At 31.9% G+C, this 21,029-nt stretch overlaps 2 protein-coding genes, 1 long non-coding RNA gene and 1 other non-coding gene across 4 annotated transcripts; 1 reads left to right on the forward strand and 3 right to left on the reverse strand.

Moving 5' to 3' along the window:
* Window positions 1-1,439: 1,439 nt before the first annotated feature.
* On the reverse strand, window positions 1,440-4,092 carry LOC140970616 (uncharacterized). Its single transcript, XR_012174161.1, has 4 exons — window positions 3,990-4,092; window positions 3,072-3,132; window positions 2,154-2,370; window positions 1,440-1,874 (listed from the first exon to the last, which is right to left on the reverse strand). It is a non-coding gene; the product is annotated as an uncharacterized lncRNA (long non-coding RNA).
* Window positions 3,535-3,653, reverse strand: LOC140971918 (small nucleolar RNA snoR130). The gene has a single exon (XR_012174392.1). It is a non-coding gene; the product is annotated as a small nucleolar RNA snoR130 (small nucleolar RNA).
* Window positions 4,093-5,559: 1,467 nt separating the features above from the next.
* Window positions 5,560-9,674, reverse strand: LOC140970617 (acireductone dioxygenase 2-like). The gene is made up of 7 exons (XM_073432428.1): window positions 9,447-9,674; window positions 7,334-7,445; window positions 6,947-7,041; window positions 6,469-6,583; window positions 6,258-6,382; window positions 6,064-6,134; window positions 5,560-5,906 (listed from the first exon to the last, which is right to left on the reverse strand). Exons 1-7 carry the CDS (start codon window positions 9,462-9,464, stop codon window positions 5,840-5,842), a joined length of 603 nt encoding a protein of 200 aa, XP_073288529.1. The 5' UTR covers window positions 9,465-9,674; the 3' UTR covers window positions 5,560-5,839.
* Window positions 9,675-16,992: 7,318 nt separating this feature from the next.
* Window positions 16,993-18,823, forward strand: LOC140960102 (uncharacterized). The gene is made up of 3 exons (XM_073418237.1): window positions 16,993-17,117; window positions 17,681-17,884; window positions 18,509-18,823. Exons 1-3 carry the CDS (start codon window positions 17,064-17,066, stop codon window positions 18,632-18,634), a joined length of 384 nt encoding a protein of 127 aa, XP_073274338.1. The 5' UTR covers window positions 16,993-17,063; the 3' UTR covers window positions 18,635-18,823.
* Window positions 18,824-21,029: the final 2,206 nt, after the last annotated feature.

Raw genomic sequence — 21,029 nt, forward strand, 5'->3', positions numbered from 1 at the left:
GAAGTACTAAATATTTGTAGAATGGAAAATTGGGGTCGTTGAGAAATAAATTTATTTAATTTTATGCATGATGTTTGAAATGATATGTCAACAATGTGGGGATCTTTGGTGGAGTGGAGTTGGGGGAAATTAGCAATATTACAAGTAATTGTCTTTTTGACCACTTCATGTGGAATAAATAATAAGAGAAAAATAAGCATGCATGGTGAATCTTGTTTTAGGCTTCTGGTTTCCCTTAACCATGGTGTAGAACAAGATGTGCTAATTTCTGGTGGAACGATACTAATGGAAAATGGGGAATGCATCGGTTGAAATTGGCATCTTTTTTTTTTTTTTTTTATTATTGTGCTTTATATTTTTCGAGGATCTTTAAGCAAGAGGACTTCGAATTGTTTGTTATAAGGTTTTAAAATTTTATATTATCCACATATTATTATTTATCATATTTATATTATATACTCTTCGAGATCATATCATTCAACATACCAAACGATATTTAAAACATTTACTTTTCATCAAATTATAACTTTTTTCGGAAATGGCAAATTATAATTTCGATAATGTATACGTTTACAACATGTGGATGAATAAAAAAACCGGATAAATGTTTTTTTTAAAAAAAATAACAATAATAACCCATTAAATGATTCTATCTTATAGTTGATGTTATTCAACAATTCACCAAAATAAAATATTTTATTAATAAATTAAATAATAAATTCCATGAACATAGATCAATCAAAATGACATATCCTTTCAAAAATCGGCACTAATCAAGTTCAATTTAATTTGCTCACTTAGATTGGATCTTATTCTGTTGGAACGTTGACAGTTAAATTAATCGAAGGAAAAATAATCCAATGTATAGGATTACGTTATGTAATGCAAATCGCAAATCTATGAACAAATTATTCTCTTTATATATATACCATAATAATAAAATTATTTATTTAATAAAGATAATGATCTAAATTGAGTAAAAAATTTATATATGTGCTTTTTAAAAAATCATGTGTTTAAAATTTTATTTAACAAGTTAGCGTGCCAACTAGAAGGAATGCAGAGTTTTGTAAAAAGATTTCAGCTGCATTAGCTTGAGTCCAAGTTATAAAATTTAAATTAGGATTCTATTATGATCATTGAGCTCACAAGAGCACGGACGGTCTGTGAGTTGAGTTTTGAGCACAAGGACGGAATCCATCTATCTCCAAAAATATCCACCGCAGATTGAAGAACCATCACCAATGCGCCAACGGCCAAATTCTAAGAGCTCCCTCCCCAAATCAATGATCGCCATATATAGGAAGGGTTGCTTCCAATATACACTTTCATTATATCCACGTGTTTAGTGTACAATAAAATATCGAGCTTTGAATACTTTTGCAACTAAGGATGATCAAGTAATCAACTCAAGGTAACAGGTCCGACTTCATATTAGTCTAGTACATTATATATATATAGGAAACATGCCTATGTATATTGATCATATATAAAAATTATAAAAAAAAAGAGGCTATTTCTATAATCAAAACAGAAAGACTAGGACACCAAGGCACAACCAGTTTCTCGAATTTAGCCCCTTAACCAGAGATTTTTAGAAGATTAATTATTTCTCATGTCTAATCATCTTGTTGATAGATATATTGTCTTCAAAGGAAAATTTGTGTACTCATTGTAAAACTTGGCTACGCTTTGGACGGTAACATATTTTTTCCTGTCGCCTTGCTGGTGTACTTCCACCGCGAATTATAACAAAAGCTCAAACGAGCGGATCTCCATCAGGCACCCTTGCAAAGCACAAAGAAGTCACCAACATAAGCCACCAGCTTTCTTGATCCGCCACTAAACCTTTCCAGGAAAGTTATATCCTCCTTCTGAACCAAATGAGATTACAAGAATTTTATTAGAGATAGGACATGAGATTACAAGAATTTTATTAGAGATAGGACATTAAATAATCATACAAAACCTACTCAGTCGCGCATAGATATCTCACGTATGGTAAATCTAAAACATAAATATGTAGTCTATTCACTATTGGTCCAGCACATGTTCACATCTGACAAAGATGGTAACAAAGGAAAATCAACACAACAAACTTCACAAAATGTAATAAATCCAGATGTTAACAACAAATTATGTTGATGAGATACCAGGTCAGAAAAGTCACGCAGCAGCTGCGGAAGATGAAGAAGCTGTGAATTCACTGCGAAGCTCCTTAACCATGGCAGTGAGTGACTCCGCATCAAGACCCATATCACAAAGTGCAATGAGAATTGAAAGAGTATCGCGATCATGCCCAGTTTCAAGAAAGTTTGACATGAGGAAAACTATGTCCAGTGATTCTTGTGCAGCTGCCGGAACCATTTTCTGCAAAAATACAGCATTTTCAATTTGGGAAACAGAATACAAGATGAAGGCTAGTTATAGAATAAAACGTAAGGACTGAAGAGTAGCAGTTTTCTCATAATTATTTTCAATGATGAAGAGAGCACACACATATTACAAGAAATCCAAAGACTAGGGATAAAATAAAATGAAAGATACAATGCAATATAGGACATTAAGTATCATTTCAACACAGATATATGACTTCTATTGAGGGAAGGATCGACTGGAATATAATTGAAGTCAAACAGTGTGTAGGGCCTTCCTTAAAGCCCTGGTACCAGCAGCAGCATGTCCCGAATTTTACGTGGTAAGGCGTTCTGATACAAAAGCATTATTGGCGAAACACATTTTTCTTTAAGGAAAAAAGAAAGTTTTTTGTAAAAAAGAGTGTTGGACAAGCTTTTTTTTATGAAAGAACACTAAATAACGCTTGAGACCAAAGAATACAAGTCTCAGTCTTCTGGTTCAACTTCTCTTTTAAAGATTAAAAAAAATAATACTTTTTCACTATCAAATCCAAACATATAACTGCTTCTCTGTTTTAAAAAAAGACTAGCAGACACTGCTTAATAAAGAACTTTTTATACTAAGTGCCTTTGTATCCAAACTGGCCTGTAGAAGCCAACATTTTCAAAAGTCCTAGTAAGCCAAATTCAAATCAAAGGCATCTCAATTTTTACCTTAAGTTCGCCAAACCTTACTTCATATGTGATTTACGTTGCTTTTTCTGAAGTCAGACACCTGCTGATAGCATGATCACACACATTAAGAAAGATAAAAACATTGGCATCAGAAAACGACTTCAGTATTTTGCCACTCGTCATCACCTTTTAGCAGGATTCAACTATAGTTCAAAACATCTTATTAGCATTCAATTTTTGAGCTTGAAATAGTATCCACCAAGTGATTGATCTCCATCTCATTGATGGACTATTTTTTATCAACTCCAAGTTCCAAGTACAACCAACTCTTTTAGATTTAACAAGTAAAACAATTACATTAATGAAGAACACAAAAAAGTCGTCGTAGGAAAGCAATCGTGATCACAACAGAAAATAGAAACTCAAGAACTATCATTTTCAGGATTTAAATCTACAGAAAGAAATCAACTACACTAATCCAAAGCATTCAGCAATCAGCCATATCCCTCAGAAGTGCCTATTATCCACCTTTGCATATTAGGCCCCTCCACCTCCTGCAATAAGCAAGAGGGAGCTCCAAATACGCATGTTTTCGGATTACTAAATGTTTCATCAACGGGATGTGCGAATTTGATTAAGAATCTTAATAGCTGCAGAAGGAAGCCTGCATTTAACTGACAGCACAAGTTCAAGAAAACTAATACAGAAATTGAGTGAGCGAGCATAAACCAGCTAAGATTTCACTGTCCTGTTTCAATTTTGTATAATAAGGTTACAAAACCAAAAATTCGAAGAAAGATTAGTACACACGTACAAACGAAACCTTTCGAAAGTATTAGATACGCAATAGTCTAATATGAAATGGCAAGAAAAATGCGAAGAAATTGGCGGAAAAACCAACAGTTAACATGAACATATACGCATAATACACATTGAAACACAGATGATCGAGAGAACCTTGCCGTGAAGCGGCACTTTGTGGCGGCCGAGAGTGCAAAGAGTAAGAAATTCCAGGGTTTTGCTTTGACTCTATATTAGGTTGATTAGGGTATTGAAATCTATGAATTATGAATTTCAAATGTTTTAATGTTTAGTGAATTTTTCATTTTAATTAACATAAAATAATAATTTATAAATATAGAAGCTATGGATTTGAAATTTATAATTTTATTTCTCTAAATTTACAAAAATATATTGAAAATTCATCAATCCAAATACACTCTAAACCAATCTTCGTTCATCGTCCCTCACTAATCTGACATGACAAAAGGATCAAAAGTAAATACCTTGCACTTGGATGAAAAGATTTGAAATCCATATATTTCAATTATAGTGTCATTGTTAATAATAAAAAATATATATTAAATCTTAAATACATATTTTATTTATGTATACATTAATTATATAAATTAAATGGATTTGAAATAACATTATTATTTGGTGAACTTGAAATTCATCACAATTAACATGAAATATTATATAAACATGTAAATAATGGATTTGAAATTTGTGTTCTTATTTCTCTAAATACAAAAATACATTTAAAATTCCTTCATCTAAGCGCAGACTTATGAAATTGATACACACACAATACCGACATCACATCAGTAATTTTCGATATCAATTCAGTCGTTTCCGGTGTCATATCAACAATTAAACCAAAATAGTCGAAAATTTAAAATTTATAATCCAAAACCAAAATTTGAAATTTTGATGGAGCAAAAACCAAACTTGAGGGAATGAGTGGGAAAAAAAACTATTTCCTTAAGTTTTTATCGTCGTAAATTTAGCCATAGACCGAAGTTTCCTTTAGGACTAGCTATGGAACTTTTACTCCTGCTAGGTTGTTAATAGCGACTGAAAATTCTTACGGAAATTAAATGATCTTTTGAAATTTTAAATGTATTGTTTTTATTATAAACTTTACGGACAAAAGTTGTTATTCGTATGAATGAGATAACAAATAGTATTTTCATTAAAAATAAAATAAAATGATATTTTGATACGGATCCACACCCTTTTCAAGAAAAAAGTACTGATAGAATCTAAATTCTTGTTGGAAAAAAATATAAATATATTTGTGTATGAGACACGTTTTACACCGAAAATTAAATAGCACAAAATGATTATGAAAATGACATGATTTGTAAAGTATTTATCTTCTATATAAGTCTATCAAGGTAAATGGGGACTTTACAAAGAACCAAATTCATTCAACGCATGTGTAACACTAATTATTATATAATGTATTCCAATTGCTTCATAAGATGATATTATAGTGCAATAAATTGGAGATTACTTTCAAAAAATACGCGTGGATGCTCGACATAAAAAGAGTAAAAAGTGTTCTCTAACACAGACCATCATAAGATTTAGGCTTCACCGTGGATAGAAAGATTACAAATCCCATTACAAGTATAAAAATGATTTGCGCCATGGATATAACCCCATCGAAATATGCTCGAAGATAGGCTGTTTTCGCGCTGAGGGATTGCGGTTTAGCTAGTGATTGAGGTTGGGAAGAAGATGAACAGAAAAACAATATATCATCCGTTTCAACAAGAAGCGTCTTAGTATTGAAGCCAAGCAAAGACAGCCAGAAATGTCTAGATATATATTAACCTACAGATTCGACACATTTAACTTAAAAAGGTTCGAAGATACACACTTGCAAGCCTTGATCAAACAGTCTATTGCAAGATTTTAGGTTCATTATTGGACAGGGGATTATATTACAGGAAAACCATAAAAGACCAAACCGATGGTGACTGACAGTTGGCTGAATTTTATCAACATCTAGATGTGCTTTAAGCTGCAGCATCAACCGTTTCTCCAGCATCTTTCTTCTGCAGGAAAGATTCAATATATTGTGTCCTGCGGGAGACAACATTCTGGTGTTAGATCTAATCAACAAATTTTACTGGTCGATTTGGATTTTGATTAATTGGTTTAAATAATTGGGAAGATGATCTCTAAGCTACAAAGGCGTAGGAGGTTTGCAGGAAGCTGATGTGTTTTAGTACTGAGATACCTTGCAGGAAGATGATCATGAGGACGATTAAATGGGGTCCATATGGGATCGCCAACAAAGAGTCGCATTGCCTGTATGCGACGATGTATGGTCAAAAGGCTCAGTTTTAAATAATATGAACGACAGGTGGAAGATCAACACAAAAGCACATAGTTACTGATAATGTTAATGGTGGTGCCTCAACTAAAAAATACCTTGATATAGTTGTCTGAGTCGAGGGTGAAACGATGATAAATACCAGCTGGCAGGACAATCATCGCCCCTTTCTTCACCCAGACGCGGATCCAAGCTTCATCACGATCACGAACATCAAAATAGCCTTCACAAAAACACAAAACTGTTTAGTAACAAGATCTTTCATAAGATCAGAAGAATCATCAAGCCAAGTTAGTCATGTGAAACTACCGCTCCCTGCAACACAATAGCGGATCTCTTCATCTGTGTGAAGATGTTCTTCATAGAAGTTCTTGATCTTCTCCTCATAATTGGGAAGCTTTTCTGGGCAAACCTCGCAAAAGTCCTGAAGAAGATAATAACTTGAAATATATTAACAGTGTATGCGAAATTCGAATCATTTGAAATCAAATCAAATCAAACATTTTAAATCCGTGATTTTAAATATATCTGATTTATTCAATTGATCTTGATCGAGGTGAATTTCAAATTCACTCCCTCTCAATTCAAACTCATGTATTGATAATTAATGGGTCCCAAAAAAGGTGTTATTTGAAATCCAAACTTGACAACACTTCCCCCAAACCAAAACATTTTACCCAAACACGACCAGATGTTTATTACAAAGAAAATAACCGTTTTGACAGAAAGGCCATATGTAAAAGCCTATATATGACAATATGTCTTATTGCTTAACAAATTTCCATACCATGTAGGAATATCCACGCGCTTCGCGAATTTTTTTCAACTCTGGATCAGTTTCATAGTTGTCAGCATCTAACTTCCAACTGAGCACTCCAATCTCTAAAATAATTGCAATAAGGTTCAAATCCGATCTCATAACCAAGAATTACAAAGAAATTATTCACCCATTCAGTTGCCTTTATGGGAACGTATATAACATTCATCAGGTTTTTTTTTTTTGCATGCATTAAACCCTGCCATTATCAATCAAACAAAATAACTTTCTAAAGCCATTTGGGAGAAACGGGTAGCAGCTCATGCTCGACACCAAGGATCTCTAAGTTCACATAATAACCAACAAAATAACAAGTTGTAGAACAAAGATAGCACGACTTCTAAGAGTCAGATGTACCATCAAGCTTTTCAAATGAGACGAATTCTTTAGGTTCCCGGTGATGGGGAAGTCTCTGATCTTGATCGCTGTCATCCATGTACCATGCCTGAATAACCTCTGCTCTGTCGTCCTGCAAGTAAAGAAATTTGTTGGCAGTGAATTTCACTTTGGATTCTGTCTCAGTTATCGACACAAAATTCAACAAAACCACACAAAGGAAATCAAGCATCACATTAACAGTTGGAAAGCTTTTTAACATTATCCCCATCGGCAAATTCACACACTGAAACTACAAAACCCACAAAGCTTTGGTGGCCACAACAGGAATAACAAGTAAAGAGATGTCATCTTATTATTGAGCCGAAGAGTTAGAAGGTAGTAATTTCTGAAGAGGTTGTCCGAAATCTTGTGATGGTGGCAGAGTGCCATCTGACTACTTAGTACTTACAATCTTGCTTGGTTAGAACAAGGATCAGAAATTTCAAATGTCTCATCTGACAATCAATTTTTTTCAGTAGAAGATGTATATCAGGATCAAATTTATTTTGATATCACTCCTATGGATGAATGCTGTCTTTGATTGGGCCAACCATGGCAACATGATCGACATGCCAACCACAATATAAAGGATAACACCTACAATGTTTGTTCGAAAGCAAAAGGATTATGCTTCATCCATTGAAAAACCTACCAGCTGCCCAACCAAATTAAGCACCGCTGCACTGATCTGTTTTTCTCTCAGATCCAAGAAGTTATTAGAGGTGTTCATTTTGAGTACTTGTCCCACGATTATTTTCTCTTTTCCGACAAATCAACAACCAGCTATTCGTTATAAATTGTAACCAATGAACGCAAATTATGAAAAGAAATTCATGGTTGAGATAGAACTCTTCACTTGATACACACATCATACTCTTGGTCGACACTCCACTGATATTTTGAAAGATAAGTTGAGTGTTTCAGGTTCGCCAAACGTCCAAAGACCACACTTCTGATGAACGACTATAATGCAAACATGGACCAACATTAAATGGATTTTGTTCTTGGTCTACCACGTACACAAAAGGGATATGACTATTTTTGTAGTAGTTGATCAGCTCCAGAAGATTTCGCATTATCCATAAATTCAAGTGACTGAACTATTTTCCAATGAGTATAGTTTCCATGTATTCCTACATCCATTGTTTCTAATCGACATTCTTATTCCTTGAGTCATTAGTGAACATCTCTTTGGCGATCGGTAAACAGCAGCATGGATACGAGTTGAGATAATCATCCACAAGGTGATGGTCAAATCAAGGTTACCAATTGCTCCTAAGGGGATTTGCTTCAAAGTCTTGTGGGAGATATTATTAAGTCTTGGGTGCTAAGCTTAGTCAAAAGGAATTTGCTCATAATCATGCTAAGCGCCGTCGTACAAGTTTTAGCCTGTTTCAAGTGCTCCACGTTGCCTGTAGACCTTGATTCAGCAAGCTTTGAACCAGTAAACTCCACAAGAATCATCCGAATACAAAATTCTCCCTACTCCCGCTGGTCGAACTAATCATTCAATTGCACGAGTATAATTAAGTCAAAAATTACAATCCATGGAACCTGTATATTTCAAGAAAGCCACCCCACCATAATACGAAAATAAAACACAACTCATACGTTTTCCCAGACCAATCTAATTCAAACGAACTGTAACCTAGCATAACCATGCTCATAATTATTATAAAATCCTATAGTTCTCAATAACATGGCCTTTTTAAATTGTATTTCGCCTCCCTAAATTTTTCATTTTCTTAGGTACTACAACCCCCACGAGAAATATACATCGATCCGGTTATCAACTCAAAATTTCAAGCCACTGTCGATCCAGGAAAGATACCAGCGGAAATATTTTTTTCAGGGGAAAAAAATTCAACCTTTACGCAAAATATCTAACTTTAGCTTCGAATGAAATTCAAAATCACATGTACGAATATAATCATCTGACAAACAAATAATTCCACAGAAAACGAAAACGACACAAAAAATTACAAGAACAGATCCAATTAGAACAACACTCGAATTAATTACGAGTCCAAGCAACCACAAAAACGAAATCAAATCCTGAAATCAAGAACTAGAAGATGAAGAAACACAAAACCTTGCTGAGGGAACCCATTTCCTCGGTTTCTCCGAAGCGCTGTTAGCGTGAAACGATTTTCTGCGTCTTTAAAGAAACGCTAAATAATATTTGGTCTAGTGATTGGAATTTAGACCGTAGAAAAATCAGTCATTGTCTCTATTAAATGAAACCTAAGATTCTCGGATTTCCACTCGTCCACATTATTGCGTAATGGAATTTTTGTCCGTTTCGCCAATGACCAAAACATTCGCAATATTATTAATGAGTAAATTTCTTACACGACAGTCTCACGAATTTTTATCTATGAGACGGATCAATCCTATCGATATTCATAATAAAAAATAATACTCTTAACATAAAAAATAATATTTTTTCACGTATAACACAAATAAGAGATCCATCTCACACAATACGACCCGTGAGACCGTCTCACACAAATTTTTGTCATTATTAATATATATTTTAAAATTAATGTTAATGATTAATTAATTTTCACTTTTGTATTTAAAAATATATATATATATAACTTCGGTGGGTCCGGACTCGTCGGGTTCATGGGATGGGCGTGAAGGGTCCAATAGTAGACGGGGTCGGGTCTCGGGTTTGATCAAATTTTTCCTGAACTCGGTTCATTGTCATTCCTAATCTTGGGAGTTTTTGAGTTATTCTAGAACCTAAATTGATGGTACTTTGAGACGAAAATTATAGTTATCAACTTTATTTAAAATTGATTTAGACGATTTTTTGATCGTTTGAGCTTTTCAAACTTATCATGTGATATGTTAATCTTTGGTGCCCAAGTTGAGCTAAATTCAAAAAGAATGGTGTATGCATTGCATATTTTTCGACACACATTCGATATTTTTTTGTGCAAACTCGTTATACTGACCCTCATGAGTAAATTAAATCTCATTTGATGCATTTAATATTATTATATCTTGTTGAGCTCGAAAAATTGATGAAGGAGATGAAAAAGAAAAGGAAAATTCCTTAAGTGAAAAAGATTATCCAAATGGCTAAGGCAAAAGGAAAAAAAATTTAAAAGTCTTGTGAATGAAAAAAAAAAACTAACCCAAGAAAAAAAGGGAAAAGCTCAAGAAATGCGAAAGTTAATTACTTCATGATATTATCCTCTCTTCTTTGTGATTATCTTATCCTTTTCTTTGAAGCAGACAACAAAGCCTAAAATTACAAGCTTAAAAAAGACTTTTGATCTAAATTTTGTGATTAACTATATTAGTGGAGAAGTGCTTGAAAATAGGCTTATGTGATGCTTAGAGATAATCTTGGTGGTTATTGACTTGCATTGGTTGATCTATAAAATATTCATGATACTTGAGATTGGCGCTAGCACACATACATTCGGACTTTGTAATGTGTTGCATGATTTAGGAGAAACCGTATTTATTTATTTATTTGCCTCGAATATGTGAGACGGTATCACATATCTATATCTGTTAAATGAATCAATTCGAACTATCTTTACAATGAAAAATATTTTTTGCATAAAAAATAATATTTTTTCATAAGTCGGGTCGAATAAATGAGATGTATCACATGAGTTTTTTTGTTTGAATATGGTCATTTCAGATTGCAATAAGACATTTCCATAGTATTTATAATTATGATATTATTCATTTTTGAATACAAATCAAATTAATTAAAAAAATTGTACAAACATGTAACGCATGTGCCAATGCACTAATCAATTGCTATTATTAAATATAAAAAAAAAAAAAAAAAGTTTTTGGTATGGTGGTCTATTATTTTTTTCATCAATTAAAATTGCAATCTAGTCCCCGAAACAATTATGACATGACACCCATACAAAAATAACCAATTCAAATTGCTGAATGAATCAAGATAATATCTAAATTTGATTATAAACAAATTTATAGATGGAAAAATAAAACTGAAATTACAACCATTTCCTCAAATTTCATGCTAAAGAAAAGATCACTCGATCATGCTTGGCAAGCAAGATTTAGCGGCAGTGCACGTGTTCTTTTATTGTATTTGGTGGAAAAATTTCATGAAGACTTTAGTGACACGACCTTGACGAGCAATAAGCAAGGAATTTGGAAGAGGAAGCTGTTAGAAATGTTTAGTGGCATCCGGAACCTTCTTGAGTACTCTAGCATTCCCTTGAAGGCAATGGAATGTTCTAGAGAAGTTGAGAATGAGCTTGAAGGATCTAGGTCGTCCGTGCGGAATGACTTAGAATATTTTAGACAAGTCATGAAGGTTCTAGATTTGTTCAGAATGATCTAGAAGATTGTGGATGAGACATGAAGGTTCTAGTTTCATGTTGAAGAGAGTAAAACATTGTAGACAATACTTGAACATTCTACGTCTATGTGAAAGATCTAGAATTTTGTGGAAAATAAGGGGTCTAAAAACCTTCGGAGCAATCAAGAAGGATGTGGAGACATGGATGATGGTCTAAACAATTCTACAACAATTTTGTACATTGTAGGATGTGTAAATTTGTAGCAAGTTCTAGTATACTCCATTGTATAGAATAGTGTGCAAAATCCTAGCACACGAGGAACTTATATATATAGAGTTACAGGAGCTCCTTTTAAACAACCAATTCATTCTTCAGATCAACCAATTGTTCACTTCATCTCTTTACAAATTCTCCAGCTCATTTGTGCTTGTTCGTACACCCAATCATCCAGAATCATTTTTTTGAGGTTGCTTTGCTAGTACTCAAAAGGATAGAGTCGAGGGGAGAGGCCACACATGAACTTAGAAAGTGCTAAGTCCGTGACACTATGCAACCAAAATACTTACGATAATTTTGATTATAAAAATTTAAACTCGTTATATATAACGTTATAATGAGCCAGTACTATCTATATGCTATATAAGAAAGAGAATCGTCCTTATTTCCTAGCTCTTCATCTCTCTGCTTTACGTCTCTTCTATTCACACATCATAGAACACACGTAGTTACGAGGAGAGGGCGCACCCAGTGTATGCCGCATCGGTCCTCTTCGCTGGTATTTTGTCGGGGTTGTCTTTTGGTCTACTTTTTTCTTGCTGTCAATTCTATTGGTATTTTGGTTGGATGAACACATGGAAATTATAGGATTTTTTTGTATGCTTTGTGATTGGTTTATGCTTGGGTGTATTTGATTGGAACTTGTCATGATTTTTGGAACATATGAAATTTTTACATGTCCGAATTTATTTTGTTGTTTGGCTTATTTGATATGTAGACAACAATTTGTATCACAAGATAAACTCTCGATCAAAATAAGAATCATGTGTAATTTTTTGAATTTGTGACTCTGGCCACTGATTTCCATATATGTTGATCGGTTTTTGGGTTCAAGCATATCTGAAAGCTGATGATACTTGTCAATCCTGCTTTAGATTCAGTTGTAATATGTTTTACATTGTTCATTCCATGTTTATCAATGGACATTAGGTAGCTAGGTGTTCCAAAGAATAGATTCAGTTATAATTTGTTTTACGTTGTTCGTCTTTTTTTTCCATTTTTTTTTTCAATGGTCAGCAGGTAGCTATGTGTATCAAGTCTTTTCAAAATGAGCTCAATCAAAGGGATTACAAAAACAACTCAATCACCAAGTGTGAGGCCCGATTCTCGGATTCCTTTTGCAATGTCTTGGGTGGTGTCAATTAAAAACTTCATCTTTTCAAGTGGCGCCTCGATTTCATTGTAATAGGAGAGAGTGAAGATGCACATCACCCACTGAGGAGAACTTGCCAGAGCGGAATTTGGGTGAAGAGAAAATACAGCCTTTTGGTGGTGGGGTTGGGGTGGTCCGGTTTACTGAGCACAATGTAGTTGAGATTTGCAGATTTTTTTGCAGGCGTCTCATGCAACATGTTGCAGGATGGGTTTTTGGTGTCTGCACTGGTTATAAATGTAACGTGATGGTGGTACATGAAGGAGTTCTTTGGAGTAGTAACTACCTTCAGGAATATCAACGATCATTAATAAACTATATAGAAAGTCTACGGTGGGAGGAAAATTGCATATTACCTAGAATTTTGGAGTTTACATTCAGTTGGACAGCTACAGCTAGATGTTGATGCAAGCTACAATGAGGATTCACATTCTTACACTGTGGATAGAGCTGGGAAAAAATACCGAAATTTCGGTATACCGTGTATACCATATCGAAATATACTGATATTAACGATATGCCGAAAATTTCGGTACGGTTCGATATCGGTATATGTTTTTGAAATGTTAGGTAATTCGGTATATATCGAAATACCGAAAAATTATTATAATAAAATTATTTTGTTGTCATTGTGATGAGATTAACAATTTTTTTTAAAAAAATTTCGGTATAAACAGTATTATACCGATACCGTACTGAAATTGCAGTATACCGAATTTTTTTGATAAGAACAGTATGTAATTATGTCATACCGAAATTTCGTTACGGTATCGGTATTCATTTTTCCATACCGAAAAATTTCCGTACGATATACGGTATTATTTAAAAAATCGGTATATCGTACCGAACCAGACCTAACGGTGGATGGGGTGGTGCAGAATCATGATGGTAATAAGTTGTTTGCATTTGGACATAACATTTGTAAACCTATGTTGGTTGTTCATGGGGAGTTAATTGCGATACGAGAAGGTCTGAAGTTAGTTTGTGAGAAATGATTCTATAATGTTCACGTTATGATTATTTCTCTTTTGGCGTTGCAAACAATCACCGATTCAAGTGAAGAACTCAGTTACATGGGAGCCTGTGCTTCAGAGATAAGGGACTTAATGCAGACCTCAAGTATTCTTAGCCTCAACCACATGCGAAAATCAACAAATGGAATTGCTCGTTTTTTAGATGCTTTTGTTTTTTCTTCTCATTATATATTTGTGTTGGATGAATGAGTCTTTCCAACTTGTCTAATTTTTTAAAAATGATGAAATCTGTTATTTTCTTCTTAAATTACCTTTGATTGAAACTCTTTAAAATATTAATTTTTTGACTAAACATATTTTAATTAAATTTAAAATAACAAATGTCCAACGATAAATATTTTTTTATTTGTAACAATTATTTAAGCATTTGGATGAATGGATTTGAATCCATAGATTTTGATTACATTTTTATGATTAACAATGAAACAATCGATGAAATCTTAAACAGTGCACAACATTTGAAATATTAAACAGTGCACAACTCAAATTATAAGTCCACATCTGAATATATGTTTGATTTAGCTTTTGAGTTGAAGTTGAATATTGTTAACAGAGACGGAGCTAACATAGGTCCAGTATGGTCCGCTCTGTTCAATTTAATTTTTGAGTTAAGTTAGATATTATTAACCGAACTAACATATGCCTAGTATATGCAGCTGCCCAAACTGGACCCAAAAATCAAACATATTATATATATATAGGCCCAAAAAATTAGCAGTCACATGCGCTCATACGCACCATTGATTCATGATCCACCATTTGATTTTCTTTTATCTCATTCTTTTTATTTTCTTTTTTCGCCATATAATTTTTATTTTCTTTTTTCTCGTTCTTTTTGAAATGGCAGAAGATTGGATTGGATTGGATTGGATAAGTCGTTTGTGGTTGATTTGAAGAAAGGAGAGGTTAAAGAAGGTTAGGATTTTCTCCAAGTTATTGGTTTTTCTTATCTGTTTTATTCTGGTATATAATTAAGGGGGTGTATTTAATGTAGGAGATTTATTGATTTTTAATGACTGTTGTAGATTTTAAAAGTCTAGAAGTATTCAACTAAGACTTAAGATTGATTTTTAATGACTTTTGTAGATTTTAAAAGTCTAGAAGTATTCAATTAAGACTTGGGCAACACATATATTTGTAGAATTGTAGTCTTAGAATTATTTTACTTAATTTGTTGAAAAGTTCAGAAAACCATTAATTTTCTTAGTATGGTGAATTATCCTTTTTTACCATTGAAATTATTTTGTTATTTAATTTTTTTAATGTTAGATAATTTGATAATCATTAGAAAATCCATATATTTACAATGCATATATTTTTTAAAAGAAAAGATCTAGAACCAGATTGACAAAGTATAGTAGAGGTTAGGATTGAAGAATTTGATTTTTCAAAACTACAAGTAGATCCAAAATATTTCTAACAATTGATAACGAAGTTATTATACAAATTAAATGTATTATAACGATTGATAATTGAAGATTATTTATAATAGTTGATAATGAAGCTAATACAAAAGGTTTCAAACAAGATCGTCTCCAAAAAATTAGATGCCCTAGGCTAATTTTTAGAGAACTGTCATATGTAATTTTTTTATTAAATCTAAAAATATTACATATGAGCTAATATTTAAATTACCATAATTATCACCAATATCCAATTTAATAAATCAATATGCTACGCAGATTTATTAAATTATAAGAAATGACATATATATAAACTAAATATAACAACAAAATGTTCATATTTTTCGCGTTTTTTGTTGCGCAAAATTATCAACTAAATCATTGTTATCAAGTTTACAATATGGCCAAAAGACTTTGGTGTCATAGTTTCTTTAGATTTGGTGTCATAGTCTGATTTTGTCTCTTTTCTTCTTTTTTTTTTTAAATCATTATTTCAAAATCGAAGTTTAATCTCTCATTGGTTTTCACAATTATAGTATGACCCATCATTCAAAATTTCAAAATTATAGTGTATTCTCTCACTAATATGCGTAATTATTGTATGATCTCATTTAAATATAAGTCAAATTAATTATAAAAAAGATTTTACAAACATGCAACACAATCCAAAAGTCACAAGTTTTTATTAAAAGGTTGATGTTATATAGATATGAGAGTGTTTATTTGGAAAACAATAATTATGAAAGTTGACACCCACTTTAGATCATCTTAAATAATTTCATTAAAAAATTGAGTTGCGTAAAATGATTATTTATGTGCTCTCTCACAACGAAATGGTGGTGTACTTGGCAATATATATCTCTTATAAATGTAAATTATTATCTCTACCATCTCTATTATAATTATAATTTTATATCATAAAAGATCTTCTCGGAGGATTTTTTTTCCTCCCAAATTTGTAGATGTAATATTATAATTTTGTTTTCCTTTTTTTAATATTTTAAATTACACTTTAATCTTTCGATATTTTTAAATTTATGATATGATGCTCACATAAATATAATGAAGGTAAAAATTTGTGTGAGAGTCTCACGGGTCGTATTTTGTGAGACAAATCTCTTATTTGAGTCATCCATGAAAAAATATTACTTTTTATGCTAAGAGTATTACTTTTTATTGTGAATATCGGTAGGGTTGATCCGTATCACAGATAAAGATTCATGAGACCGTATCACAAGAGATCTACCTTATAATGAAATCAAATTCTAAAAATTAAATTAATTAAAAACATAATATTATGCATAGAATTAAGAGGACAATATCCACACCCTAGAGCCCATCACCTTGGGAAAAGTGGCGGTGCCCGATATGCAATTTTGTTCTACGTGTATGTTTGAAGTGTTTCCTAATTTTTTTTGACACGTATCACTTGTAATATTTTTATTACAAAAATATCACATTATAAATAGCGAATGTGATATTTGCAAAAAGTCACAGATAAGTGTAATAGAGTCTATCGAGGAAATAATCAAATAAAAAATGACAGCTGCGGAAGAACCAATGCTTTCTCGACTTAATCGCCTAGATGATATCGTAAGTATCATATTAATTCATCTTTTTTAATCACTCTGCACATGCAAATGTTTAATTTTGTTCTTGTTACTCCTGATCATGTTCCTTTCTGACTTAAATTTTTCTTTAATTTGGAAGAACCGATAAGTTGGTAATCGTTTATTTTCATTTTCTTTATCCAAGAATTTGGTTAATTGTGGTATAGGAAGTAATGGGTTCGAAACCTAGTGATGTTTCATTTTTAAATATTTTTGATTTTGAACTAAAAAATAATATTTTTAGCCAGAATTCGACTATATTAATGATTTAGAAATTAAGATTCAAAATAGAGAATTTTGAAAAATAATATTACCAACCTGAAAATGCCCGGACGAAAGAGAATTGCTAGAAAATGAAACATCACACGGGCTAAATTTGGCCTGACTAGTATTCACAAACTAAGCTAAACATGAGTCATTTTAGTTATGGGCTCCTCCAGTTCTTTGCCATTTTAATAAATGGAGAAGTTCTGTTTTAGTTCAAGTGATTGGATTTAGTAAATTTAGAGAAAGAATCTTATACGTATATTCTAATTTTTTTTTCAGCTAAAACAATTGGAAGGCATTCGGAGTATTAGTCATTCTCCAAAGAGCTCGAGTGCATCCACTCGTTCGAGTGATGGCCAGCCATCGTCGGTTGAGTTCTCCCCAGAAAGCCATTGTCGTCCGTTGGACGAGGTGATCATGGAAGTCGAACAAAAAGGAACGTTAATGGAACGATTAATTCGCGCCGAGGATCGTCTCTTCAAGGTAAGAACACTAACATTTCATCAGCCATCGAGTGCCATATATGGTGCCAAAAACATGTCGTTTGCTAGTGCTATACTTGTGTGTGTTGGAAACTATAATTTTGAAGGGGCCTTTGAATCTCGACGCTGCCATCTAAAATGAAGTTAGCTTAAGAGTCTTTTACTCGTGCGTCTATATCTATATATTAGAGGGAGCATGATTTTTTTTCTACTGACTCCATCTATTTTGAATTTTGGACAATTAAGTTTCCAAATTTAGTTTGGACAATTAAGTTTCCAAATTTAGTTTTAGTATCTTGACTTTTAATTTTTTACTATTTTAGTCATATTATTGTCGTGATATCGGACAAGTCTTTATACTTAATTCAGTCTTTTCCGGTGTCATGTGATCATTTTTAGGAACTACATTAGCTCATAAATCAAAATAGTCGAAAATTAATCAACTTTTAGTGTATTGAACAAATATTGAAAATTTAATAGACTAAAACTTAAAATCCAACAATCTTTGATATATTTTTTCTGGGTTTTTCCTTATAATAATGGTGGAAAAATTATTAAAAACAAGGAATATTATTATCAAAGAGTATTAATTTTAATTAAAAACATTTGATGTCGGTGGCTGCAGATATGTTTGATGATGGAAGAAGAGATGGAGACGAGTTCAACGGAGAAAAGAACACCTAAAAAGGGTTTGAAGCACTTGGTGAAATCATGTGTAGGAGGAGATGTCAAGTACCAAACGAAAGACTAATAAATTGTATGCTAATGTTGTTCTTTAAATAAGGTGTTTGTTGGTAATTTATCCATGTAATCATTTTTTTTTTTTTGGGTAGATTCATGATAAATTAACTTTAGACTTGTGTTTTTTTATTCGAAAATATCGGAGATTGGCAATTTTTTAATGAAATGGAACTATAATATAATTAACCAATTTTTTTTACTCTAAAGTTTGGGACAAGCCGACTTCAGGAACCCTCACGAAGGTGTATGATTTATATAATGATTAAAAGAAAAAAATTGAAAAACCCATGGAAGTATGAGAAATGGCATGCAAAATACTGCCGTTGTACTTGAGATTTTTTATGGATTAGTCCTCCTACTTTGTCGTAATTGTCTCGAGCTTCAAAATAAAAATAAATATTTATTTTTTATTCATCAAATTATTACATTCAAAGCATATTTATTTTTACATTTTTTTCTATTTTTAGAAATGAAACATTAATTGAGAGTATCCTATCATATAGTATAAAAAAATACCCCTTCGGGATCGCATTAAGTATTTCGAAAAAAAATAAATTCGAAGGAATCCGAAAGTGGAAAAATGGATAATTAAAAAAAAAAATAATAAGTGGAGATGTAACGTACAGGAGAGGGAAAATGTAAAGTGACAGGAGAGGGCTATTTTGCGGAAAGCGAAAAGTTGAGGGACTGGGAAAAATATAGGTAAAATTGTTTAGTGATATTCCAATTGGATCACTGTCCATTTTTTTTTAATAATTTATAAATTTAATTATTTATCTAAAAACATAATATATTTGCAAACAAAATCGTTCTAGGATTTCAATTCCCGAATGGGTTCTATTACACGAGCTCACTTGGTTAATTAAATCATTAAAAAAATAAAGATAATGTTAATTTTAATATTGAGGTATGATATTTTAATTTTGTATTTTTTATTTACCTTTAATTAATTATTATCTTTTAATAATGTTTTAAAAAATAACTTTAGTTCTTTTTAATAAAATAATATAATTAAGTTACTAATATCATTGTTAAAATTTGATGATTACATTATTAAACATGAATGTCACAATTTTTTTAATCATTTATTTATAAAATTTTACAATAATATTAATAATTTAATTACATGCTTTTAAAAAAACGACTATAATTAACTATTAAAATATAGTTATAAGATCATAATTGATTCAATAAATATACACAACCGAAAATGTAACATTTTAATGCATACAACCCTAAAATTGAAATTTTTTTTTTGGGTCAAAAATCTATATATATAATAATAATTTTAAGTAAATTTATAATTCTTGTCCTTCCTTTTTTCCCAAACAAGATATTCGTAATTAACCAAAATTGACTAATGCCTGCAGTTCGTACCTTCGACTTCGTGTCATGGCGGACTCCAACACCCAATTGTTGAAAACTATAATGTTCAATTCAAATCCGGGACCCCTCCTCCATCATTTTGACTTGACCAACTCCAACAATAAGGTATTGTTTGGATTAAATATTTTATTCCGCGTTCGTTTGTATATGTATATCTATGTCATATTAATATGTTTTTAAATAATAAACTTTGTAATAATTTTATTAGATTATTTATTTTTATATGATATCTAGCATGCACGACTAAGTACCTTATATGATATTTTAAATTTCAATAATATTAGATTGATTTAAAAAAATTAATTCACTAACACACAACCCCAAGTCAACTATAATTTAGTGTAAATAGAGAATTTTGTAATATAATCTGCAAAATTCGTTAAATTAATAATTTTCATAGCATATTATAATTATTTCGATCTCAACATATATTGAGAGGCTATCAATTAAAAAGATCGAACTTTCTCCAAAAATCTGTACAGAACTCTACGATTTTTTTCCATGATATCGTAAATTAGTTGTTTATTAAAATAATAAATTATTTAAAAGAGAATAATTATTTATAAGTCCTAACATATTTTTATTTTCTGAGTTGTAGTTCCTAAGATATTCTCGAGGGTATTTGATGATACTAAAATTTTTACATCGGATTCGTTCTGGAGAACGGATCTTTAAATCTTTATAGTTGATAGGTTCGGATCTGATTTTTGGGTTCTGCACCGATAGAAGTAAGGTTAGGGGACAACAGAGAGTTTTCTAACGTGACATTTCTGATGATTAAATCAGTCCGAGTAGCAAACTCAAGAGTAAAATATAATAGTGTTAGGTGAAATAAGAGAATGTAAGTGAGTCAAACCGTAGGCCAATAACTGGTATTTATATAAGGGGTATTAGTTATTTTGCTAGAGTATGATTTCTGCCGAAATGGAGTCCTTCCTGAGATAGGAGACTTCAAATACTATGAGTATATCAAGACAGCGACTAGGACTCTTGTCTTATCTTGATTAGATTTACCCAAA

The sequence above is a fragment of the Primulina huaijiensis genome, chromosome 2 (genome assembly GCF_012295235.1).
Source record: "Primulina huaijiensis isolate GDHJ02 chromosome 2, ASM1229523v2, whole genome shotgun sequence".
Taxonomy (NCBI): Eukaryota; Viridiplantae; Streptophyta; class Magnoliopsida; order Lamiales; family Gesneriaceae; genus Primulina; species Primulina huaijiensis.